Here is a 27,735-nt window from a genome sequence, read left to right on the forward strand (position 1 = left end):
TCAATGTCTCTCTTGATCAGAACATGAAATAGCACAGTGAAACCCTACAAGATCAGTCTCCTCAGATCTTCACCTGGTATCAACCATCACAAAAGTAAGATATTTCAAAATACCACCCAACTGCACCACCCCAGGGCATGGACCCAAACCACTTCAACAGATTTCTGTCTAACCTGTTCTCCAAACTCCCATCCCACAGGTTTTCCCAAGAGGCTGTCTTTCATTTCACCACTTCCCTGAAAGTTCAAACGTTTAACCTACTACCCAGCTTTAATCCTTGCCTGGTGCCTTCCTGCCTCTCTCATGGAGAAAATACAATTGTGGTGCCTTTTAAAGCAACCTTTCCTATACTGGATGACTCGTTTCCTTCTGTATTTTTAGGCTAAACAAATCAATTCCTTCCATCTTCCATTACAGCTTATGTTTACTAAGTGTCCTATTCTTGTCATCCCCCTCTGGCTCTTCCCCATTTGGCCACATCTTTTCTACAGAGCACATTTCCAATTTCAGCCACATTATTTAAAGCCCCTCTGAAGTCAGGATGGATCACATGCATTGCTATATGTATTTTTTTTATTCCTGTTTTTAATTCATTACCTCAAACAAGCAAGGTTGACCTACAAAAGATACAGGGTGCACCTGGAAACTATGCATTCATACTGAAAAAAGCCTAAGGTAAAAGAATGTTGAAAGAGAAATAAGCTCACCTTCTCTAATGGCTACAAAACATTTGTGGTACAGGGCTCAAGATGTTCTCTCACACCAAAAAAGTTGGTGGGGATGGTCTGTCTTCCTGCCTCAATGCTTGAAATATTAAACAAAACAATTTGGTGCTAACAGAAATATGAGGAGGTAAAAAATCCACATATTCTATGACTCACACATGATCAGGTCTCCTTAAAATTAACCAGAATCACATGTAACATGCAAAACAGGTGTTCTTAAATAATTCCAATTTTGCTATCTAAGCAAAACTGGCTTCCAAGTCTATAGTTGATTTCCAGCCATTTGCAGACACCAAGTTTTAACATAAGGTCTATTTTCTTTTCAAGTAAGGTGAGTGAAAAGATAAGCACCTCTAAAATTTAACAGGGTTGTGCCATCACAGGAATGTTGAAAAGGGATGGACCAGCATGTCCCAAACAAGAAAGCTCTCTGCCTGAGTCAGAAATTAATTCCAATGCATGGTCATAGGCATACTACTTACAATGAGGAGAAAACTAGAGTTTAGTATGGAGATATGGCCTCATTTTTCACTGCAATGTTGTACTATTAGCATTCAATTACTTCCCTACACTTAATTAACTCCTTGTTGAGTCTTAATGTGATAATGAGAACTTTAATTCAAACCATATACCATGTCAATGCTATGATCCTAATAGCAAAAATAGATTTTATTTAAGTCACCCAAGCCCCATAATTCGTCTTCTTTTTATAACACTGTGATTCATACAAAAGCACAGCAGATGCATCAGAACAAGAATCTTTCCTGATTGCCACTATAAAGATTAACAAAATCTATTTTGAAATCAAAATCAGTTGGCTGCGATTAATAGTTCTCACTTGTTCATCTAACTGCAAACTGAAGAGCAGCAGAGATGGTGATCGAGGCTCTCTGGAGACTCTGTATGTATGTTCAAGCACCTGGTTAGATCATTCATTCTGACAAAACTTTCACCTTTTGAACAACCCACAGCAGAGACCCCATGATATGAATCCCTCTCTTGGCCCTTCCATGCCTCACACTTCATAAACACTCAAAACCAGACTAGGGACCTACCAAACCCAGAACATCAAAATCCAGCAAGGAGCTCACCTAACCTTCCAGAAGGCTCTTCAACTCCATGAGAAACACCAACAAAAAACAGATCACATAACTCTACAAAGATAACTGGAAACATCATGCTTGGCTCATAGCAGCCAAACCTAACAATCTGACAAATCCTAAACTTCCCAATCTGAAGGATTGCAAACGCAGTTTTGAAACAAACAGAGGCACGAAATGTGTGAGGATCATGTGTTTCCCCCAGCAGTGAAAGGCAGAACTGCTCTAATTCCCTGACTGCTCAACAAGAGCACAGCCTTCCACATCACCAAGGCTTTGGGATGCAGTGGAGTATGTCCTTAACAAAACGTGCCTAAACTCACTGCTAACAGTTTTCCTGATGTGAACTTCAACACTTTGCTCCTGGATCTGCAAAGCACTCAAAGGCCCAAAGGTCCTTAAATGTCCCTAAACATGGAGGCGCCTAAATCCCCTGAAGGTCAATGGCGCACAGGCCCATTTGCTGCTCTCCTGAAGCACGGCCTGCACGAGTCCTCCAGCATGTGCTGAAGAGTTATCTTGCAGGTATTAAACAGGATGATAAGAGGAATGACTCCATGCCGGAAGGACTGTTTAGAACAGCTGGGTAAGGCCTGCAGGGAGGGAAGGCTGAGGGGGAAGATGAGAGAACAACCCACCCCAGGAACAGCATCCTGTGCCACGGGCAAAATTGCTGAAATAACCTTCAGCAGGGAAAGGAAGGGCGAGCAGCAGATGGGGATCACAAGATGAGGGCACATTTTATGATGTTTAAACTTCACTTAAACAACAGTGATCATCTGAGTCTAATGAGCAGAAGGAAATTCGTTCCTTTTAGCCAAGGCTCCTGTACTCTTTTTTTTCTAAGTGAAGAGTCACACATGGTCTAAACTTACAGCTATAAAAAAGCAGGTGGTAACACTGCACTGTCCTAATTAAGTTCTAGGGTCATTAAATCCTTTCTGTTACCATGCACACAGGGCTTGCTGCTTTGCCTCAGCCACTGCAAGGCCTTGCTATGTGCTGCTCACCCAAGTTCCTGCCTCAAACCTGAGCTCCTGCACCCATGGACTCTCTTCTCCAGCCTTCCCATGCACCTTCCTGCAGCTTTGGCAGCACCAAGTGAGCAATGTGTGATCATGCAGTGCCAGACTGGGATAGTTCTCAGCTCTCTTTCCCATCCCCTCACTTCTGAAAGGGCACATCACACAGCTCACTCAGCAGCTGGGGTGCAGGGAATGCTCAGGATGTTGTCAAGGCTTATCTGGGAAGACAAGTGCTTAGATGATTAGCCAGTCTTTCCATAATCCTCAAATTCAGAGTTTAGTTTAAGCCCCAAATTCCTGGGGCTTAAAACTGCTTTCAATTAATTTTAATACCAGGCACATTGGGCCCTACAGCCACCCCCACGGACACTCAGCACATGCTCTCCTGAACTGACCAGAAACTCTGGCCAGCATTAATAACACAGTATGTGTTCTGAGAATATTTTTCAATATCTAAAGGTATTTATTTTCCTCTCAGCAGGACCCTCTTTCATTAAGAGTATACAACTTCACAGTCAGTTTGGAATCATGGTTTGGGTTGGAAGGGACCTTAAAGCTCATTCTGTTCCATCCCCTGCCATGGGCAGGGACACCTTCCACTGTCCCAGGTTGCTCCAAGCCCTCTCCAACCTGGCCTTGGACACTGCCAGGGGTGGAGCAGCCACAATTCATGGCCATTTGACTGAGGTCTGACACTAAACAAAGAAGACTGCAGAGGAGAAGCCATAGATGTATCAGGACTAAGTCCTTCATTCCAAACATTCAATAAGCTGGACTTCCCAAATGAATTTGGAAAGCAAATTCTGCAGCATAATTATCTTGCTGAAAGACAAAAGGATCTCTCAAAGTGTTGTTTAAAATTCTTTAACATCAAAGTACAGCTTTAAATACTGTAGAGTTACTATTTATCACAAAAACCAGAGAACAGTGAATAATTTCAAGACAAGAAAACTAATAAAATAATTAGTAATATGATTTAATTCTACATGCAGTACTCTGCTTCTTGTTATATCTGGTCTCAGCTATCAGCCTAGTGTAAAAGCCAGCCAAGAATTCTTCAAGCCCTGCCAGGACTACAAATACTACCCAGAAATATTTGTCGTATCACAGCTCAGTTTCCAAAAAGTAAGATGCTGGACTTTTACAGCCAGAAAAATACAAGGCGCAAAGGACAATAAAAAATGGACTTACTTAATATTGTTGGAATGCATCAGATCAAACGAATCCAAGTACTCTTAATCCTGTAGGACTGCAGCATGACAAATACACTTCATTTAGATACTCAGCCCCTGTGAGTCAAAGCAGTCTGGAAGATTCAGCTTCACAATTGCTGGATGTTGCTCAATTAGCGTGAGGCAATGATTTCCAGCCCTCAGCAACCGAGGCAGCCTCCTCCTCTGGAGAGCCAGACAGCTTTACCTTGGATTAAAGTGATCGATTTTTCCACTGTGTGCACAGAACAGCATCGTCAGGCAATTTGAGTTCACTGGCCATGTCATTAATGGACTTTGCTAATTTTTTCAAAGCACTCATAAAATACAAAAAACATGGTGTCCTGTAATGAGGTGTAATTGCAGCAGCAGCTTCTGCAACACGTGTGTCTCCAAGGAGAATGTGTTGACACAGACGTGCCCTTAAGAAGTTTGGGCTTTATATTCCCTTACTGTCAGGTACAATATCTTCAGCCACAGGCAGTCCTTCTCATTTCAGCCAGCCCACCTGCTGCAGTGAGCCCTGCTCCCAGGAGAAAGACACCAACAGGAATGAGCGTCTCCCAAGGAGACCTCTTTGCTGTGTAACTCAGAACCCAGACATTCAGTAACACTAGTCAAGGTAAATCCCATGTACAACTCTAACAAATGAGGACAACATTAGGAACCCTATTTCTTCACCTTGGATCAGGAAAAAATTAGGACCAAACCCAAATTCTGCATCTTGGCTCAGTCACAGGTGTGCAGATGCCCAGCCTCCAACCAGGAAAGCTGCTCTAAGACCCTGTTTTCACCCACTCTACTGTAAAGCATCAGCAATGCTCAGCTGTCCAACTAGAATATTTACCTACTTAAAGTGAAAAAATGCCCTGAAAACTATCAATGACTGGAATCAGGAAAGTTCTTCAGATGAGTTCATGTGTAAATATATTAAAGGTACTGACTCTGGAAGAAATGTAAAGCAGGATATGTGCACTATTTTAAAGAGGATAAGAAAACCCTTCTCCAAGCTCATTCTGACATAATATGATGATGTCAAAAGTTCACTACTTACATGTCTGTGCTAATTGATCCGAGTGGCTGAATCTAAGCTGTGACTAATACCAAAGCGCAAAGCTGGCTGAGAAGAAGGTACTTTACAATGGAACATTGTTTAAATGGACGAATACATCAAGGTGGATTTTGCTGGTATCTGTCCTGCAGCTGGATTTTCACTAGGGACTGGGATAATAATGAACTGGAGACTGAAACTGCTTTCCAAAACCCCAGAGAGCACCAAGCCAGGAAAGGCTCGGTTTTGCAGGACTCTAAGTTATCTTGGCAACTTGGAGAGATGTCCTGAAAAAGTCAGGCGATCATTCCAACAAGGGCCAAGTCCAAGGTAGTACACTGGCAGAAATAACCAATGGGATACAGTAACACATTGATACATCAATAATAAAACAACCAACATGGAAGCACTAGCTTTTGCAGTAGCTGTGCTGGTCAGGATCTAGAAGCTTGCTGGACACCAGCCATCAGTATCCTGCTCTTGAAACCAAGCCAGGCCTCCTCCTGATGCCTCTAAAAGCTGGGATGGCTGCAGAATGAGTGACTTGGCTACAGCCACCAGGAAGGTGTCAAAGAGCAAGAATGACAATGGCTCCACACGAAGTGGAGAAAACACCCCACGAACCAGAGCTCCTCAGCCTCCAAGGTGACAGCAGTGACTCACAATGTTCTCCTGCTCTCCATAGCTACCACCACCCCAAGGACCAACAAATGGGTCAGCAACACGGGGATCTGGATGGCAAAGTGTTTAACTATTACTGTGGTGGCAGAACTCCAGCCCTTGCTCTGTATTCTTCACAATCCCAACATGCCTTCCCTCCTCTATCAATCCTATTCCTAGCTATCAATCCCATTTCATGCATTCTCGATTCTTTTCCTAGTCCACTCCCACAACTTTGTTCCTGACAACTTCTTTATTCATGTAAGGCAATGAGCTTGAAGCAAGAGCAGAATAATTATTTGGTATCTCCCACCCCAGAGTTAAGTTCCTCTAAACTCAATTAATCACGAAGAACCGCTGGCAGCTCCCTATTTGCCAGCAAGATACACCAAAGTAATAAGTGATTTCACATTCTGCTTTTGAAGGCAAGCTATTAAATTCACACACTGTATTACTTTAATCAAGAATAGTTAATTAAGCTGTTCCCCTGACATGAATTTTTATCATTCTGCACCAGCCATACATTACATTTTTATGACTCCGGCCGGGCCCATGATGCATGTTTGCAATCTGTCTTTCCAAATTAATCTGTCACCACTTGTAAACTCAAAGTGGATCAAATACATTTGGTCTCAGAGGTAACTGGGCCGAGTCTGAGGACACTGGGGTCTGGAGGGTGAGTGATGCTGAAGCACCACTTCACAAAAGGGTTTCAATGAATTACAAGCCACCCACCACAACACAAAACACACTGTTAATATTTTAGTCTGTTTGCCTTGTTTTATTTCCTTAAGTGAACTCGGCTTCATGCTCTATGCTACCATTCATAAAATCAATTCAATAACTTATATGCTCATAGTAATCATCAGCATCCATAATGCAGGAGTCATAAGTGCAGGCCATAAAGCAAGGGAAATCTGGAGTGTCAGGTTATTAAAAACATTAACATATGATATGAATCTAAGTCTAAATTTATTACAAGCAAAAACCCCTCAACAACTTTCTGTTCCCGGAGCTTAAGGACAGGCTAATAACACAATGTTTTTCTAGAAAAACAGACTTCAAACACAGCAGCCAAGGAGCCAGATATGGATATCTTATCTTTTAAAAGTACTCACAGAAGTAGAATAGCAAAAAGAAAAAAAAATGACATCACTATTTAGCTATGTGACTTAATCATATGAAAACAGGTTTATGAAGTAAAAAAGTGAACAAAATGAAAACTTGGACAAGTTTTTCAAATATTAACTGGGAATACTCTGTTATTATGCTGTGAGAATCAGCTGGAATTTACCCCCAGGAAAACAAGGAACATAGAAAAGATGTGTCATACCATCTAGCCTTTAGTGAATCTACGCCATCAAGTAAAGTCAAGCCTTCCATAATCCCATCCAACCACTTTTATTTAGGTTTTCTAAAAGGCAGACTGACGAGGTTGATGTGAACTGGCTCTTTTCACACCTGACAATTTTACATATTTTTTTAAGGCAATACAACCAAAGGAGGCAGTTTAACATGGGACTACTGGATCCCCAGCTCCATCAAGAACCCACTGAGCTGGCCCTGGCAAAGTCCTTTGTCTATGGAGACAAAGGACAAGCACATCAGGGCACTTAGGTCACTTATCTTTTAACGAAGATAGAAAAAACTACTATATTTTGTTTATTTTAGTAAGAAATAAAGCACAGCCAGAAAAAGTTACCAAAACCCAAGCAGGCCCACAAGGAATATGCAAGTCTACTCCACGAGCCCTTGAATTGGCTCTTGGCCCTTCTATGTATTTTTCCCATTTAAGAGATTTGTTTAGATAAACTCACAAATATGGGTATTTACATAGCATGACAGAATGGTGTATTTAGAGATTTTAAGTACAGGAACATTCTTTTAGGCCCATCATAAAACGAAAGCATGCCAAACTTTAACTAAAGAAACATGTTCTAACACCGAGAAACTTTTATAATTAATCCTTGCCTTAAATCATCTCAGAGAGAGTTATGAGTATAATTACCGTCAGTTGAGACACTGCTCATGTTACTGAAATGGCTGAAAGCAGACCCTGGCTAACAGACAATCTGAATCCCTCCCATCCCATGACCAATTTACAGCTAAGCCCTGACTCACTGCATTAAGTCCGAAAATATTTCTCGGCATTAGCAACAGCTCATTGCGGGAGGAACAACAGACACGGGCGTGGGGGGGAAAAAATCCCCTCCAAACTCCACTGCTTCACGGAAGGGATGAAGATAATACATTGCTAAAATAGCCTTTTTTTGATGTTGCGATTTTTTTTTTTAAGATCACCAGGGCTATTCTTAGAGGAGTTCCATGGTGTGCAGGTTGCAGTGAGCAAAGGCTTGGCCGGTGGCCAGCCCTGGCTGGGTTTGCTGCAAGGCTGAGCGATGCCTTAGCTCGGGGAGAGATTTCTGCTTGCTTTCCTAATGAAGAAGAGGAAAAGAGGATGCAGAGAACTCCATACACAAGCAGCTAAGAACGAGCTGTACTCTGGAAAGATGTGCCACCATCTCCTTGCCGTCACCCAAGGCCTGTTTTGGGGCTGAATGTTTTCCCCGGGAAGGAAATGAGTGTAAACACTTCAGAGGCAGCGTTCCCATACGGATGTTATTCTTTGGAAAAGCTGGGCAGGATGCAGTGGCCTAGAGAGCCAGGAGATCTCCAGCAGCAACAAATCCCACAAATATACAAGCTGCTAAACTTGTGAATGCAGCCAAGCCCGTACAAAAAAAAGTAAGGCACGTTTTGACCTTGACTCACTCTTAGACGCTGTGAAGCAACTTGAAGCTGGTTATTGCAGAGCCCCAGCAGTCAGCTGAGATGGCTGAGATTTCCTGTGCCTAGCTCAGGTGACTGCTTGTCTAAGGAAATGAGCTCTCCAACTCTACAAAGAACTTGCTGATGCCAGAGAAGTTGCTGACACCCCTGGATCCCTGGAAGTGCCCAAGGCCAGCTTAGACAGGGCTTGGAGCAAACTGGGATAGCAGGAGGTGTCCCTGCCCATGGCAGGGGGCAGGACTATACAACCTTTCCCACCCAAACCAGTCTGTGATTCCATGATTCCATGAAAAGGAAAGGGCAATGTGGCAAACCCACAGCATTTCAGCAGAAGTGCCACACTACCAGCATTGCTCCAACCAAAACACACTCTGTGTTCCATCACACCTGAAAGCCAAATCTGCCCCTCCTCTCTCCCAAAGCAGCTTTGCTCCTTTGAAAGGCTAAAGGAGAGAAGAAAACCAAGGGAAAAGGGCAGCCTGATGGCACTCCCTCCCAAACTGCCCCTCCACGCCATGGAGCCCAACATCCAAATATCCACAGAATCACAGAGTTTGGGTTGGAAGACACCTTAAAATCCACCTCATTCCACACCCCTCCATGGGTAGGGACACCTTCCACTCTCCCAGAGTGCTCCAATTCCCATCCAACGTAGCCTTGGACACTTCCAGGGATCCAGGGGCAGCCACAGCTACTCTGGGCACCCTGTGCCAGGAAGAATTTCTTCCAACTATCCAATCCAACTCTGCCCTCTGGCAGTTTAAGGCTATTCCCCCTCAGCTGTGTCACTCCAGACCCTAGTGCCAGTGCCTCTCTCTTGTAGGCCCATACTGGGGGAAGAGGACAGCACAACACCCCTGTGGCACAGAACTTTCCCCTCACCAGGCTGTGCCTTTGTTTTTAACATCCTTGGCTTTGGAAACTCCCCCAAGCTCACTGCCCTGGAAGTACAAGGGTTTTGGAATAAAAGTACTAGTTTGGATGAAATTCTGGGGAAGAACTGGTAATATGGTAATACGCAGGCCCATTCTTGCTGTGTTTGCAGGCACAGCAGCTGCTTCTGGTTCCCAACGCTTGCCTTCAGGTGCTGCTGCAATACAAACTACATTTAAATACATACAAACACACACACACAATTATACTATGATTACCTTGTTAAGAAGCACTGGCTTTGTGTACCCATGCAGAGATTATCTGTTGGCTTAATTTTTTTTTTTTTAAAGCTGCCTGTCTTTGATGGTATCCCATGGAAAGATTACATATTAGATAGAGTAGCACATGGTCCACACAGACCAAATGTGGGAGATGAAAGCAGAGCACTCAGAGCTCTGTTTGAGCTCCAACACTGCTTCTTCCAGGAGCAAGGAACAAACAATTTAAAGCAAAAAAAAAAAAAAAAAAGGATTTTCTTCTCAGTGAGAACAAACATGAAGCTCCTCCATATTAACTTAGGCCAGTATTACTTTGATATCTGTATTAACCACTGCTTTCTATCAGAAATTATTCATGAATTATTCAGGAGATTTTTTAACATACCTACATGTAAATCCAAACTCTGTACACACAAGAGTCTGAATTATCTGCTCAGCTTTTTCAGAATACTGAAGTACTTGCCTTTACTGGCATCAACTTATTTCCATAGAGATTTTCTTTCCATCCCTGACTTTTTCTTACTTAAAAAAAATCCTGAACTCTTGAATGTTATATTCTTACATTGTTTCCCCTCCTCCCCGTCCAATTTCTTACTCTTTTTTCCATCAGCTGAAATTCAGAAATCCCTTCCAAAATACATTTGAGTCTCCCAGCTGCCTGCAGAGCAGCTGGTCTTGGCTATCCACAAAATCAAAGGGAAACAACCAAAGTCCAAAAGCTCAATTATAGTGAAAAACAGACGAGGCTGAGCTCCTTCCAGCCCTGGTGCAGGAATACACAGTGCAGAAGGATGGACACACTCACTCTTATTCCTGGAGGTGGCTGAAGCACTTCTAGCTCAACTGGAGGCAGCTCAGATCCTTTTTCCTGGGGGGCTGCACACCCATCCTGCTTTAATCCACCACCAGGGATAAATCCCCCATCCTGGGTCATGCCATGGCTGCAGCCCTGCCAGGCTGTGGTGAGGCTGCTGCGCCCTTCCCAGAGCTCCCACAACATATCCCAAGTTCACACCAGCTCCTGGGGAAACCTGGACCTGCCAACCCTGTCACCCTGAGCACACAGCAATTAAGGCTAAAGAGCTTTAGGACCTGTTAATGCAGCTAATGAGCTTCCCCAGCAGCTCTCTTTCCCTTTCTCTAGAGAAGACACCATTAAATCAAGATCTTTCCTGCTGATGTGTGCCCTCACATCCCAAACAGCCTCAGCATTAGCCCAGCCCCTGCATTTCCCTGGTAGAATTAAGAAGAAAAGAAGTCCACTCAAAAATGTTCACCACAGTTTCAAGTAATTTTGAGCAAAACATCATTTTCTCCACTACAAATGTGAAACACTTCCCACCTTTGCTCACATCTAGTGGTGAAGCACAACCAAAACATGGAACAAGCAAACACAAAACTCCAGCTTGCAGTGGTGGGAATGTTCCTGCTCAAGGATGATGTGAGCATAAAATTGCATAATAGATGGAAAGTTAACCAAAGCAGTGACTACCGAAACTGAGAGATCACAAAGGCTGGAGGGGTAAACACCTAATGAAGCACCTAGGGATGAATTTGTTGTTATCTCCATGCTCTACTACAGTCTGGAATTAGCACCTCACCAGACATGGAAATCCCAGACCCTACATTTCCACCACAACCACTTTGACTCTAGGAGTCCCTGAAAAGCAAGTGTGAGCAGACCACATGATATCTGTAATTAAAGGTGAACAGATGAAAGGCTGAGTTACTTTGCCACTACCACAAGGAGGTCAGGAGATCCCAGCTCACCACTGGCCAGGAGTGCTCCACACTCAGCCTCTCAGGCCACAGCAGCTGCCTGCAGTTACAGCTTTAGTCTCTGTCAGTGACTTCTGATGATTTTAGGTATTTCTGCACGATCCATTCTGCCTGTATCTCGCCTTATGCTCTGTTCCCAAACAGCAGAGTTAATAATTAACACCTACTAGGCAATTGCTACTAGGCAATTGCTGAATAGCAAGTACCAAAACAGAGGATACAGAGAGCTTCTTTATCCTCTTGCTGACAGCTTGCAAAATCCTACAGCTCATCTTTCTTAAAGCTTCAGTTCTGCAAATGTGGAGATGCTCATGTTCTTTAAAAAAAATAAGAAGAATAAAAATGAATCTGAAGGTTCCTGGAACTCATAATCGTGGAAGAAACTCTTAAATCAAGAACTTGACACCTTGCCATGACTGCTGACTGTTTCACCAATAGCCCTGTGTCCATCCTACTCAAAAGCAGAAGCTTTCCCAAATCGGGGGGGGAAATCCCAGGCATAAACTCACCTGTTAAAATGATACAGGAATGGAAACAACAGAAGCTGTATGGAAAATTATCTGCTTCCACAATTGACAGTGGGAATGTCTCTGCAGGTTTTGCAAGAATCCTTATCACCAACAATGTGGGCTGGTCCTGAACCATGTTCCTGAGAGCTGCCCATCACTGATGGATTTTCTCCACCATCAAGCCCACAATTACATGTTGCTCCTGGTCACTGTTATTTTAGCTCACTTTGAAAGAAATAGAATGACATATTTTTAAGCTTTCTATTTTAAATCACATTCATCAAGAACTTGAAAATCCTATCATTCTACCTCTCCACAGGGCCCTGTGCAGATTTATTCAACAAAGGGGGAAGAAGGAAACAAGGTCTGGTCTGAAGCAAAGCACCTGGAGCTCAATGACTTTTTTATGATTTTCTGACTTGCTAAAAATATTTATTAATGATATTCATTTATCTTCTAAATTTTCAAAATTAAATACTGGAGGAAAAAATGAATACTTCCTCACCAGAACCATTTTAATGGAATCCAGAAGAAGAATATTAATACCCAGTGCAATCGTTTACTTTGATGTCTCTGTAATATGTAGTGACCCGTAAGTGGAATGAGCTAAAACTGTCATAAATTCATTATGAGAAACCATTCTTTGAAGAATATCAATGCAAATTTGAAATGAAATGAGCAATATGGAAATGAGCTAATTGCACAGCGTTTAAAATAACTGGCTCCAGTAGCAATGTCTTTTCTGTGCATTTCTATTTCAGCTGCAAAAAACACTGGAGAGGCTGGGTTATGAAAATTGAAATGCTGTAATTACTTAGCACTGATAGTGATAGGGCAGCATTCATTTAGGCTCTGGGGAAAAAAAGAAATCCAAAGGATGATTCTGTAATTCTCATTTCTCTGAGAAAGGGAACCTCAGATGGCATAGTGTGCAAAATGTGCCAACTCAGGCCCTGTCAACAAAGACTGGAGGAAAATACTGTATATTCCCAGGGAGTCTTTTAGATATCAGCTAATGAAAGTAGAATGCCAAATTTCTCTTAGTATCCTACAAAGGTTTGGCTTGGAAGGGACCTTAAAGCTCATCCCAGTCCCACTCCCTGCCATGGGCAGGGACACTTTCCACTATCACCAGTTGCCCCAAGTCCCATCCAACCTGGCCTTGGACACTTCCAGAACTGTGAAGGTGTTTTCCTCCCTGGGTCTGGAATGCACCTTTCCCCAGTGGAGCCCAGCCCTGCTTTGCCCTCTGTGTCCCAGCACTGCTCAGAGCAGCTCTGGCTGGAGGAATCCCCACTTTTGCCCCTGCAGGTGCCGGGGCAGGGGTGCCCACCCACCTCCTCTATCCCAGGGTGAACCCTGCACCTCGGGCAGAAGGAGCTTGGTATCACACCCCTCCCTCCTGCACCTCCTTACTTTTGAATTTTCATGCCTGGCTTCCCTTTGCTCACTGATTTTGGAGCTGCACTTTTGCAACGGCAGCTTTTGTTTTGTGGTTTGTTTCTTTGGGTGGAGGGAGGAGAGTCCAGATGTGGAGCAGCTCCATGCTGGGCTCTGAGGAACCTGTGGGACCTGTTCCCACAGAGCTGCCCCGGGCCCTGGGCTTTGGCTGACACAGTACCTGGGCAAAGTGGATGCCTGTCCCTGTGGGAAACCGTGCTGGGGAGCAGGCTGGCTCTGGAGCCCTCCATTCCTGCTCTCTCCAACTCCCAGCAGCACAGAAGCTGCATGGATGAACACCACAGGAACTTCTGCACATTATCCCAACCCCAGGCACATCTGCTGATGCTCACTTTGTCCGTTCAGCACTCCTATGCCCCAGGACCCAAAGAAAAAGGGTGTTTCAATTGCTTTTTTACCTCCCACAACGACCCAAGCTGCATTTTGCTGTGGTCTTTTGTGGGTTTCACCCTGCCTGGACTCCAACACAAGAACCAGCATCATCTCCAAGATTTTCATTAAGCTGAGCCTATATACATATACCTATATGTATAGATGTATATATATACACACACATATTTATGCTACATCTATAAGTACTGGCATTCCATACCTCAAGAGGCTCCAAGAGAGAATTTGGACAAGGGTCTGGAGCGACAGGACAAGGGGAAATGGCTTCAAACTCACAGAGGGCAGGGTTAGGTGGCTTACTGAGCAGAGACTTCTCTCTGTGAGGGTGGGGAGGCCTCTGGATCCCTGGAAGTGCCCAAGGCCAGCTTGGATGGGGCCTGGAGCAACCTGGGACAGTGGAAGGTGTCCCTGGCAATGGCAGGGGGTGGCACTGGATGAGCTTTAAGCTCCTTCCAACCTAAACCAACCTGGGATTCTGTGATCTGAAAGCAGACAGGAAAATAAGGGGGGCAAGATGCAGAGCAATTAATAGCCTCTCATATATATATATATATATATATATATATATATATATATATAAGATACATTTCTAGATATCCATCCTTTAGAGAGGATAATGAACTAACAGGATGAAGTTTTCCCAACACTTGAACTGGAGCTGACCCTGTGCTGGTGGAACAGGGCCCCTGGAGAATGTCATCAGCAGCAAGGAAAGCAAATGAGGGGCCAGCACAGGATTTAACACACCCAAACTCTTCAGGATGGACAAAACCCAGGAAAACCTCTTCTTTCTAAGGCCTTGAAGGCTCTCAGGCATTTTTGGTTTCTTTCCCCTTATAAGCAGAGCATGAGCAAGTTCTATCCTGAAATGGTGTGTTCTGAAACACTGCCACGGCACAGTGGTTTGAAATAAATAATAAGGACATTAGAGAAAGAAACCCTCACACTGGAATATGCATTAATATCTGCTAACTTCAGTTTTTAAAAAGCTCTTCACCAATGTGCTGCACCAGTGCTGAAATAAAAATGCAGTTATGCATTTACAACACTGCAATTCAAAGCTTACCTAGCAATAATAAGCAGCACTGGCTTTAAGTATTTTAAAGTACCAAATTAATTCTATTTCCATGCTTAAATTTGCCCTTGTTGTATTTTACATCTGTAGAAAGGAAAACACCACAAATACCCCCAATAAACTCAGTGGTGGCTATTCTATTTCTTTTAGCTGGCTTATTTCTATTTAGTTTTTTTAGCACCTAGATTGGGCAGGTTGGTAATAGAATAAAAATGTATTTTCCTAAACTGATGTGGAATTCAACATACACCAATCTTGGCACTGCACATCAAAAAAATTTATGATTAATGCATCTATAAAATGCATTTTACATCTTGAGTGTAATATATATATTTAAATAGGGGTCTTCCCTTTCACATATTACATTTGATATGGTTATTAAGGTGTTTCATTCTGCATTTTCTGCCAGGTTTTTAATTTCACACACTTCATCTATCAGATATTACTGCCTACTTTATACAAATCACTACAGAAAATGACAACTGGTGTTGAATACAGAGTCAGGGAGGCAGGGGGTTTGCAATTCCAAGTAATATGGAGCTGGGTGATCAATGGAGAACAGCAGCTGGGCTGAGAAGCTCAAGAGAGACAAAAATCACATTTGCAGGTAAGTGGAGTGGAAATTTGTGGAAATTGGGTAAAACAAAAAGCAAAACATTGTTATTAAAGGTGGAGTGAGAGGTAGCAAGAGCAACAGAGAGGCAATTTTCTCCCAGCTCCAGCAGGAATTCATCTCAAGCTCTAACATGCAATTTCACCACTGAACTCCAGGATGAAACACAGGATTATATCTAATTGTTTTAGGGGTTTGGATAACAAAGCATAAAAATCCCAGTAAGTGGCCTTTTGTGCCAGTACAGCCCAGAAAATGATGAATAAAAGTTATAAAAACATCCAAAACCTGAGCTACAATAAATATCAAGATAACTAACCAACAGAAAAGAAATGCAGCTTTAGGGATTTGCTATTTTCAGGGAATATCTGTACTATGACAGCCCAGTTCACAGGAAAATTGATCCAGCTCCTGAAGTTTGCCAAAGCAATGCTAAGCTGCAGGAACACCACACACCTTCTCATTTTACCTCTTCTGGCAGTAATATTTTACAATGGAAAGCCAGGAGTGCTGTGAGAGTATGGAAATGAGGACAATTAAAACTGCCCTATGATGAGTATTAAAAAGGCTGTTATGTAATTGTACTCTGTGTATCTAACATGATGGTGTAAGAGCTAAACAGTCCCCTCTAAAGAAAAAGCTAATAGCTCTTTATTAATATGTTATTTATTTTGGTCATACCTGCTTGTAAAATATTAATATTGCCTGAGTTTGGGCATTTTAGCTTTCACAGTGACAAATCCACCCTCAGCTTTAGGGCCAAAAAAACCCCATCCAGATTTGCTGAGTGGCAAAACTCCCATTGTTTTGGAGAAGGCTTAGCATAAAATCTTCCCCCAAGAAGATGGAGAAATGCAGGAGAGGTTTTGTAGAGCCCCTGTGTAGTCCTGGGGAGCTGAAGTTGAGTTTTAACACAAGCTGGAGTTCAGCACCACATGTGGCACCCTGGCACCAAGCTGGGCATGGAGACAAAGCCCAGCATCCCAACAAACCATCCCAGGCAGGCCTTCTGCTTCTGAACTGACAAATAACCATCTTAGCAGCTCATTGACCTCCAGGAATAATAAATAGCACAGCACACACATTACCTTCCATGTATCATCTCACATGAAAATTAGCACAGTTCTCATGTTTTCTTACATGTGGGTAAAAAAAAATAAATATATGTATATATATGCACAAAGCAACGCTTGTGATTTAAAAACACACACAATATGCAGTACAAATTACTTCTGTCTTCAACCTATCTGCTAATTCTTCACTGTTCTGACTCCAAACATCCCTGGTTTAGCTGAGCAGCCACCAAAGCACGTGGTGCAGTGACAGCATCCAGTGCAGCCCCAGTTCTGCAGTGCCTGATCCTGCTATACCCCATTCCCACCCTGCAGGCTGGGATGTGGGACTGCCAGCTACAGTGCAATGACTCTGGCTTTGTTTTGAAGGTGGAGATGCTCTGGAAGGTGTCAGAGGGACCTGGAATGAAACCAGGAGCAGTGAGATCCCAGTGGCAGGTGGAGAACTGGAGAAACAACCTGACTAAAGAAGTGAATCAGGCCTATGGATACAAAGGAGCAGCAGGAAAACAAGCTTAGTTTATATTTTCTTGTTTTTTCTCCCCCTTGTCAAAAGCCTACATTTTAATCCAAAGGGGCAGAAAATGTCTTCCCATGGAGCATCTTGTGTTTCCCCTGGCAGACAGCCCCAGCACAGCCATTCCTGCTGGCACTGTGTCTTGGGAGCATTTCTGCTCCACTGTGCCAGACCTGCCCCAGTGTGGAGCCTGCTTAAGCCTCAGGTTGAAGCTGAGAAGGTGGTGACTCACTGACAGAGCCTCAGCTCTCCCACAGATACCCACACTGGTATCAGCCCCTCTCTGGCTCTTCCTCAAGCAGAATCAAAGCTGGGAGTCTGGCCACAGCACCCAGTGTGGAATGACAGCCTCCCTGACGACTGCCATGCCCTCCCATTCTCTTCATCTGCTCATGTGACCTCCTTTCCCCCTGACTCAGAAATGCTGCAGCACCAAAGGCAGAGATGGCAGCACATCAAAGAGCCTAAGATACAAGGCAAGCAGGTTTATTTTCACTTGAGCTGAGGTTTTTTTTTTTAAGCAAGACTTCAAAATACCTTAAAAAAGTAACAGAGATGATAATGGGATCAAAAAATTCCATGGCATCTGAATAACACAATTCAAGCACCAGAATCAGGGGATAAGATAACCCATCCAGAGCAGTTCCCAGACACTGAGGTTACACATCTCATCTGGGCTGTGTTCCTGAAGGGAATGTGAATTTGCAGCCCCATGACAATAAAGAAATTCGGGTTAAGAAAGAAGAGAGGAGGAAAAAGGGCCAGCCAATTCTCCCACCACCTTTTCTTGTTCCTAAAATTTCAGTTGCCTGGAAATGGCTGCTGAGAAGATGGGATTATGTAAGTGCTTGCCAACTTCTCACACACCAAGGAAATTAAAGCCTCAGTGATGGGTAGCTTAACCCATCCTCTAAGCAGTGAGCTAAAACATGTTTACTAAGGAGAACTCCAATAGTGAAACCCCTTTAAAAAAACCAGAAGTGATGAGGACTTGACAATTCCCAGGATTAAAAAGCTGCATATATTACAGACAAGGTAATCTCCTTACAGTAAGAAGAGGAAAAGGAAAATAAAGCCTTTTTGGTGAGCAAGACAGTTTTTGTTTTAAGGCATATCCATCCTGTCTGGCTGAAGACTTTCTTGTGTTATTGCTCTTTTTTTTTTCTCCTGATAAACATGACAGAAGACCTACACCAGCCTTCCAAATCCTTACTGTTCCATTTTCCAACAAACTCACTGCTCCCATCAAACCTGACCCACCAATAACAAAATAAGCAGCACTGTGCTGTTCCTACATTCAATCAGGTGAACACTTGGGTGCTACAAGACAGCTAGCACCAACCAAAGTGCAAAATAGCTCGAGCTAGTTTTGAGTGGACATTCAGCAAGTGTGTCACCACAGCAGACCTGAGCTTTCCTGAGCCCTTCCCTGCTGTCATTGCACTGACATGGGACCTTCTGCAAATATTCTCATTTAACTACAGCTGTAGGCCAGTGTAAAATCTAACACAGAATCAGAGTATATCCAGAGCTGGAAGGGACTCACAGGGATCACTGACTCCAACTCCCAGCCCTGCAGAGGACTCTCCAACAATCTGTTAAAAACCTCTAAATCCTGCTCCAAGCTGAAGCTGCACCACCCATTGGAGCACCAGCTATGCAAAATTGCAGGTAGCAAATGGCTGATCTGGAGGTTGAAGAAGAAAGAATATTGTCTGCAGCTCAGTCACAGGACAGGGCAGCAAAATAAACTCCATTTGCTACAGGAATGCGCCTGTAGTTGTGTAATGTATGCGTGTCTAGGAGAGGAAATATAAAGTAGCCAAATTGCTGGAGCTCACATTTTCATCAAAAGTAAAAAATCCCAAACAGTGGCATTTTCTACAGCTGCCCAATAATAGCAAAAGGCAAATCCTCAGCCGGTGATAATGGTGATCGTTCCACTGGAATCTGCTGCTGCTGTTTCCCCTCTGGACCTGCAGATGGAGGGGGGAAAGCCCAACCATTCTATGTGAATAAAAGCTGCACTGAATGAGTGGAACCAGATGGGAAAACTTGCACCCAGCTACAAGAACTGTGGGATGTCATTGAAAACTTCGACTGGTCAAAGCCCCAGCCAGCCAACAACAAAACCAACAGTCCTCCAGCTTTGGAAGAGAAGCAAACTTCTCAGAAATGCCAGAAGTGACTCAACTGTGATTTTTAAGCTGCTTCAACAGCATCTTAGTTATTTCAAGTAGTCCTAAGAGTCTGCCTGTGATTGCCTTCCCTTAATGGAACTACAAGCTGGCAAAGTGCTCAAATCGGGGCAAAAGAAACACACATGATTTTTGTGACTGCTGTGTTATGAATATATTGTTTTTTTCTGTTCCAAATTGCCTTCCCTGGGAATTTTAAAATACAGAAAACCAGCAAGTATCTACATAAGTAGGTCATTTTCTTAATGGCAGAGAAGTGCTGTTTTACTCCAGTTTGTTTGTAACACAGACACACATATTTCCAAATAAAGAGTATTTTCGGATCTGCAAGGAAGGGGAGTGACTTAAAATCATGGAGGCACTCACTCCAAGATCAGGTAGAGTCTAATTCAGAAAGACAAGCAGGAAAAAGTTGCATTTTGCACCTTCCATGCGAGCTTTGCAGGGAGCTGTGACATTCTGGAGAAAATCCTCTTGCCGTGCACAAGCCGGAGCTGGAGGGTGCTGCATATTCCATTACAAAAGCAGAGCCACGTTAGTTCATTAGAGAAGTGATAAGTTCAATCCTTACCAAGTTTTCTTGGTTCCTGGCTGCTATTTTCTGATCATCTTCTCCCCCATTTTTCATGTATTTGACCTCTTCCACTGGTTTGATCCTATACTCATCTGAGCACCAAGAAAAAAAAAAAAGAAAAAAAAAATTGAACCAGTGTAGTTCAGCAGCTGGGATAAAAACCAAACTAAAAACAGCTGACTAGAATAGACCCTAGTTAAGCAAAGCAACTAAAAATTACATGTATATCTTTTCAAAGGCTTACATGTAACTAATACAAAGGAAGTTTCTCCTGCCTAAAGCTTCAGTAAGAATTTCAGTAGCTCTCTGGTCTAGTATAGCCATGGCACCAGGAAACAGGGATGTTTGGTGTGTAGTCTCTCCCAAATCTTTAGTTTTCTGTTTAATATGGTCAATACATACAAGTTCTTTGCTCCTGCACTCTCCCTGGATATTCATTCTCACTGGACCAACAAGCCATGGACAGTGGCTACTCAAGAGAAGGCTGCTCATGGGTGTTCCCTGCACAGCAAAGCTGATGGAGGATACTGAAAATGTATGTTAAAAGCTGGAAAAAAGCCAACCCACACCATAACCATTTTGTCCTTTTTTAAATTCTGTTTTTCCTACTGACACAATCCACAGTCATAGAGTGATTTCTGGAGAAAAGGCCCCATGCTGACCATCTTCCTCTTCCCACTTCCCCCATCAACCACCATTTTTCCTGCACACAAATGTTACCCAGACAGAAATTCAGCCTGAAAATAAGTGAAAAAGTAAGATTCTTGGTTCATCCTTAATATTTATCAGCTTTTCAAGTACTAGAATTCCCAGTTCTAGTGCCAGTATGGAAATGTTACCTAACATACAGGTGCTATACCACAGTAAACCCAAAGCTCCAACAACGGATTTTTTTCCCTTGGTAGGATAAGATGGGATTTCAGGAAGAATGATTCTTCCCTGCAGCCTGTGAATCCAGTTCTTGCAGGACCAACACTGCCCTTGCTCAGTTACTTTTTGCTCTGCTTATCTTTGCCGCATGTGAGTCTATTGGAAAAACCACCCAGAGTTGTGCATCCACCCTCCTCCATCCAGGAAAAACAATGCAGAAGAGAAACTCCATCCCACAAAGGTGGAAAATATTAATACAAAGTGAAATGAGACACAGTTCACTTGGAATAAAGGGCAAAACCATGGCAAATTAGAAAACACTGCACAAACTTCCCTCTTTTTCTTTGGGTTTTCAAGCAATTTCTCTCACGTATACTAAGGGAAAAACAAAGCACAAATAGATTTTTCTGGGTTACTATACTGTTAAAAAAAAGAATCAATATTATTTGGACAAAGTTGTTTTCAAGAAACTTAACCACGAGTCTAGAAGTTAAATAAGCCTTGCTCTGAAAAGTAAGGCTTAGTTTAAAAATAAACTTGTTTCAAAAAACAATCTTGGTTTTGCATTTGGTCTAGTCCACATCTATACATTTTCTTTATTACAGAGTTCAAAGAAACTGAATCTATCAAATAGAAGCATCCGAGACACAGAACCTCAAATCAGATGGAAGAATTTAAGACAATATTATTAGATTGGTAAATGTGAACAACTCTGAGGGTTTTTTTACTTTTATTCTTTTTTCCCCAGTGTAATTCAGCTAGTCTGGAGATGACAATTCATAAGCCCAAAAAGGCTGAACACAATAAAACCTAAGAATTGGAAATAGTTGATTGACTGCAATTATCTAACTTACATTTTCCTCTCTGCCTCAGTGCTCTGTGTTGTGATTAGCAATAAAACCCACACGCAGAAAAAGCATCAAACTCCCACAGAGGCACGCAGGGATCTGAATGGGGAAACAGATGAGCAAGAGAAAGCAGCACAAAGGACATTTCCCAACCCACAGCCAGTCCAGGGGCACTGGAGGAGAGAGGAAGTTCAGCCCAGCCTTGTGGAAAACGAGGAAGGTACGGAGGGGCTGATGTTCCATGACAAAAATAACCCTGAAATGTGTCTGCTGCTTATTCCAAGAGATTAATTGTGATTAAACACATATCCAGGCAGCAGCTGATCCTGTGGGGATGGTGCTTCCTTGGACACATCATCCCTTGGAGCAAGTCAAGCAGGGCACCAAGGAGTCCCTGACTGATAGCCAGGATAATCAGACTGACATGTGAAATTCTGATACACCTGCACAGGACAGAGTCTCCCTAGAGATCAAAAATTTTAAATTCACAACAGATATGGGCACAGATCCTTCAAATGCTGCATCATTTGCCATATGCACCAAGTAGCTCTGAACTGGTGGCAGAAAACCTTGCACACATTTCTTATGATATTTCCAGAGCTATTTCCAACAGTGTTAGTAAACTTCAATACTTTCCTGATGATACAATAAGTATTCAATTGTCTCTGGCACAGCTGGTGTTATTGTCCCCTCCATCCTACCAACTGCAGAAGTGCAGACAACTGGATAATTTACACCCAAGGTATGCAGCAGTAAGAAAGCTTTGAAAAATAAACCAGTAATTTTTCATAACATTTTCTGGACAAGTGGAATGCCCCACAGCAAACAGCAAGTCTTACTCTGGAGAAATCCAACTTCTCCTTAGGAGAATGGCTTCACACTGCCAGAGGGCAGGGTTAGATGGGATATTGGAAAGGAATTGTTCCCTGTGAGGGTGGAGAGGCCCTGGCACAGGGTGCCCAGAGAAGCTGTGGCTGACCCCTGGATCCCTGGCAGTGTCCAAGGCCAGGCTGGACAGGGCTTGGAGCAAGCTGGGACAGTGGAAGGTGTCCCTGCCCACGGCAGGGGTGGCACTGGATGGGCTCCAAGATCCCTTCCAATCCAAACCATTCTGTGATTCTGTGGATACAGATAAAAATCAGAAAGCCCCTGCAGATGTTGGTAGAATCAGCCTAGTAATAGAAAGTGTCTTACAAAATTAATATAAATGTCCTGGCCCTAATAGATGGTGTGTGTTTGAGCAGAAGAAATCTCTGCTTGTATCTCAAAAAGCAACACAGCTTTGACACAATCTAAAGCTGAGGATCTGCCTTAAAGGCCAAGAGATTATCTGCTGGGATGAGACCCACTGGGGAAGGGGTTGAGGGGTGGGCACTCAGGCCCTGGTGGCTCAAGGAGGGATGAACAGCCCAGAGCTCTGGGCAGCTCCAGCAATCCAGGAGCTCTCTGCACACACCCTGGTGAGACCAAAAGGCAAATGCAGCACTGGCCTGTGGAAAGGCAGGGATCAACTTCATTGTGGTTAATAACTGAGCCATAACAACTGTTTTATCAGCTACACACAGAAATGAAGGGAGCAGATCAGAGATTTGCTACGTTTGAAGCAACATCATTACTCATAAGCTCTCCTAGTTCCCAATCACAAGCAAAATCCCTTCCTTAAAACAAGGAGCACTGGTATTATGCATTGGAAATATCTGTTAGCATTGAGTAGTCTCTTGCTGGAGGGAGGTATGAATAGATATGATTTCACTTTGCAAGGGAAAGGAACAGCTGAGTAATTATACAGAATTATACAGCTAGGGAGGACACTGCTTGCTGGTGTAAGAGAGTCTTATTCACAGGTAAGACAACATCCTTTATTTAAAATATATTTAATATACGAAATAAAATTATTATTTTCAGAAGATGGGTCTTGCACTGCACTATGTTGTTTTCAATGATATATAGACTTCTTTTGACTAGGTGAAGACAAAATTTGTCTTCTATAGTTACTTTACACATAAGGCAAGGTGTTCAGAAGCTACAGATTCTGAGCTATTTATGAGCTTGTTCTTGTTCTAAACCTACTGTCAGGATGAAAGCTCTGCAAGTGCAAAAGGGATGTTTACACAACACACAGACCTGGAAGCAGATCATGAGGTGTATGGTCATTAATAGTTTGAGGTGAATATGAAAATTACATTAAAGACAGGTTGGATGAATGGGCCCTTAATGCCTTTCCTGTAGGTATGTGCAAAAAACTGCTAACCTGGTTTTGTTCACTAAGTTAAGAGTGACCTGGAGTTGAAGAAGTAAAGGATGATAAAAGCCATCTTCTCAGTTTTACCTTCTGATTTCCACTGAAGCAAACACATTTTCAGGTATTTTGATGTGAGTGATCAGAAACAAATCCAGAGAAATCCTGAAATGTTGACTGAGATCCAGCAGGGCCTCCTTAAGTCTGGCAGCCAACAAGACCTTTAAAGCTGTAAGACATTCAGGATCAAGAAAATCTGTACTCTATGTGTATTTACCTTAGTCTTTTCCATAAATACAGTTTTATACCAAAAAGAAAAGTGAAACATGTTCATGCTTCTTCCTTGCATAGAGCTAAAAATCAAGTAGTGAATATGATAAAAAAAAATAAGGACACTATCACTCAGAATGTGATATATCATGCATCCTTATGCTCCTTTTCAGGAGTAAAAACAAAATCAAGTCCTCTCTCTTCCATTGTGTGGTGTATTACATAAAATGAGAAAATTTCCAATAACTCATATGGGGGAGGAATGGCTTTACAGGACTGTCACAGCAAATCCTGAGTTGAAGAGAAGCAACTCAATTAAATCAAAAGAAAAACAACATAAATGAACCACAAAAGACAGAAATATTGCAAGCACAACACCCACCACAAAATCACAGGATATAAACCAGAAAGCAGAAATGCTTCTAGCTCCAAACTGTGGAAAGGCACAGGGAGGAAGAATTTTGAAGTTGAATATGCTGCAAAAATTCTCAGCAGGCAAATCTTATGAATGAAGATCTCCATCTGGAAACAGATAATTCCACTCAAACATGTCACCCAGTTGCCATGGCAATGTGACAAAGAAAAACAGCACTCATTAATAACAATTTCAGTGATAAATGAGCATATCAACTTAGAATATTGAAACAATTACTGGGTGGGGGGCACAAAACTGTGGTGGTTCCCATGAGAAAAATGTCTTCAGCACTTCCAGACATGGCTCTAAGTGCCTTTACCACAGGAATATGGGCAATGACATCAATTCCAGCTCAGTTTAAAAAAAAGAGCAACACCAGAAAAAAGCATAACTTTGTCAAATATATCTAGAGTCACTGTGACTTTCAGAGAAATACTTGGTTAAACAGCAAGCCTTTAAAAAATTAAATGAATAGAATGCTGATTTACACTGATTCCCATTTCAGACATCTAAGGACAAACAGATTTGGTTCCACTGTCATCAAGAGGGACGATGGGTGAGCCTCTTGTCTATTTTTAGCACAATATCAAGTATCAGGCAGGAGGTGAGTGGTACTTCAGTGATACCACCAAGAGGGAAGTTTCTAAACACACCTTCATCTATCTTCCTGTGCCACATATTTTTCTGCAGTTTCTCTTGCCTTTCTATCACACGACATGCCAGGTTTTATCCTCCATCCCTGCTAAACCACAGGTCTGCTCTGTAAAATAGGAGCTTTCTGTCTAACAAATTCCTCTGCACTGCAATTGGTCCTGCCAGGTGCAGAAAGTGCTCCTACTGCTGTGAATGCCACAGATCAAAGCTCCACGTGCTCCCCTCTCCCAAAGGCTTGAAAGCTCAAGGCTATATTTAGATAAAGGACTGAATTGCTTTCTCTAAAAATATTTGTTAAGAACCGTAAGAGATTTTGATGCAATTTAACTGAAACACGGAGCAGCAGGCGAGCCACTTAGATGCTGAGCACAGAACATGCCAAACATCCCAGAATGGTTTGGGTGGGAAGGGACCTTAAAAATCATCCAGTCCCATTCCTGCCATGGGTAGGGACACCTTCCACTATCCCAGGTTGCTCCAAGCCCCATCCAAACCCAGCCTTGGACACTGCCAGGGATCCAGGGGCAGCCACAGCTTCTCTGGGCACCCTGTGCCAGGGCCTGCCCACCCTCACAGGGAACAGTTCCTGCCTAATATCCCATCTAACCCTGCCCTCTGGCAGCGAGAAGCCATTCCCCCTTGTCCTGTCACTCCACCCTTTGTAAACAGTCACTCCATCTTTTTTGTCATCTCCCTACAGGCACTGCAAGGTGACTGGAAGGCCTGAAGCTTCTCTTCTCCAGGCTGAACAATCCAATTCTCCCAGCCCTCCCTCACAGCAAAGCTGCTCCATCCCTCTGATCATACTGATGGCCTCCCCTGGACTGGCTCCAAGAGCTCCCTGTGCTGGGATGCTGGAGCTGGATGAGCTCTCCTGGAGCCCATCCCTGTGCCACTGGGAAGGAGGAACACTCCAAGATCCACAGCTGCACTGGGAGGACACCAGCAGTGGTGGGCCCAGCTCTAGAGAGAGCCAGGCTACGCATCAGGGGAAAAAACAAAATCACAGAGCACCAGGACAGTCAAGGAGCAGAATGAGATGGCCTGGGTGGCTGCAGCTTCCAGCACCTGAGTCATCAGCCTTGAGTGCCACAGGCTCATGTGCATCTGGTCTGGAGGACTGGAAGGGTGAGAGGAGCTACTCAGGTTATTCCAACCCTGTTATGCATCTGGGTATCAACTGCGTGGATCCCAAAAATCCCCAAAAAAGTCAACAGTCAGAGAAAGTAGTTGAAAAAATCTTGCAAATTAATATTTCTGGGACTAATTATTAAGAAATGGAGGATATCTAAGTTATCCTCTTAGGTCCTGCTTCAAGCACTCGCAGAAAGCAGCAGCTCTATGGTTCATTTGAGTCTAAAGGGTTAAAGCATTTGCTCAGCTGTGGGGGTGGGTTTCTGATCCACTTGGATGTGGGCTGGGAGTGAAATTTCATTGGAGATCAACCAGTATTGGGTGAGCAGCCTGTTGTTTTCCTCATCACCAACCCTCAAAGCTATCAATTCACAGGCAATTCCTGATCCAAGTGATCATGGTTTTACTAACATGAATAGAATAATAAAAATAGCTTAGGAAATAAGCCAACCCATTTTTCTCAGAGGATTATCTGAAAATGCTCATTCAAATTTCCCAAATTAATTTACCTTACCCTAATCCAATCTAAAAATACAGTCACTGCTGGGAGGCGAGGCAGTGGACACCAGAAGATACTAAACAGAGAACAGGTGCATGAGCAACACACCAATTCTGCCAACAAAACCCAAATCCTCTGACAGAACAGCTCTTTAAAAATCAACACACCACACAGACTGCAGCACATCTGCAAAGACCACCCTCAAGCACTTTTCCTTCCTCCTACACAACCCTGACACGTACCCAAGGAATGCCAACAACTGCCTCTGCACATGGCAGATGTGACCACTAGGGCTGGGTTTTTGGAGGAAAAAAGGGGATTGAGACACTCGGTGTAACAAAAGCCAGTCCCTAAGCGGAGGATTCCTGCAGAACTGGAAGGACATTCAGCAAGACAGGGGCAGCTCTTTCCTAAGCTATCCAGCAGCCCTGTGGCATATCCAGTGCTTCATGACACATTAACTCCCTCAAGGGTGATGCCCACCTGAAGAAATTTAGCAACTTCCCGTCGACTTCACCAAACCTCCCTCTGCAGGCCCAAGCCATGACATCTTTCAGCAGCAAAGGGATGAGACCTGTCTGCCTTATTCTTTAAGGCCAACAGCTCTGACAGAACACAGCTCCATTAACTGTCCTGGACACGATCTTGGTCCTTGCTGCTGGAGAAGCTCAACCCCTCATGTTTCTGTATGAGCCCACCCCTCCCCAGTGCTGTCAGCAGTTCCAAGAGCGGCTCACAGCTCTCCATCCCTTGGCAGCTCTGCCCTCTCCCAACCTGATGCCTGTGGCAGAAGGTGCTGTACCAACCCCTGCACTGCTGCTGCTCCTTGGGTGCCTCAGTTTGTGTATCCTGCATTTTCTGATTACTTTCCCCCCAGTTTAAAGGTGGCAGCTGATGATGAAGC

At 43.3% G+C, this 27,735-nt stretch overlaps 1 protein-coding gene across 1 annotated transcript in view; it reads right to left on the reverse strand.

Annotated features, from left to right (window-relative positions):
• Positions 1-27,735, reverse strand: part of CUNH1orf21 (chromosome unknown C1orf21 homolog) — a 102,031-nt gene that overhangs the window by 21,218 nt on the left and 53,078 nt on the right. The window contains exon 3 of the mRNA XM_054285822.1: positions 19,900-19,994. Within this exon, the coding sequence (XP_054141797.1) occupies positions 19,900-19,994 (95 nt within the window). The remainder of the gene's footprint in view (positions 1-19,899; positions 19,995-27,735) is intronic.

The sequence above is a fragment of the Melozone crissalis genome, unplaced genomic scaffold (assembly GCF_028551555.1).
Source record: "Melozone crissalis strain CALT ecotype California unplaced genomic scaffold, PUWL_Pcris_2 ptg000045l_1, whole genome shotgun sequence".
Taxonomy (NCBI): domain Eukaryota; kingdom Metazoa; phylum Chordata; class Aves; order Passeriformes; family Passerellidae; genus Melozone; species Melozone crissalis.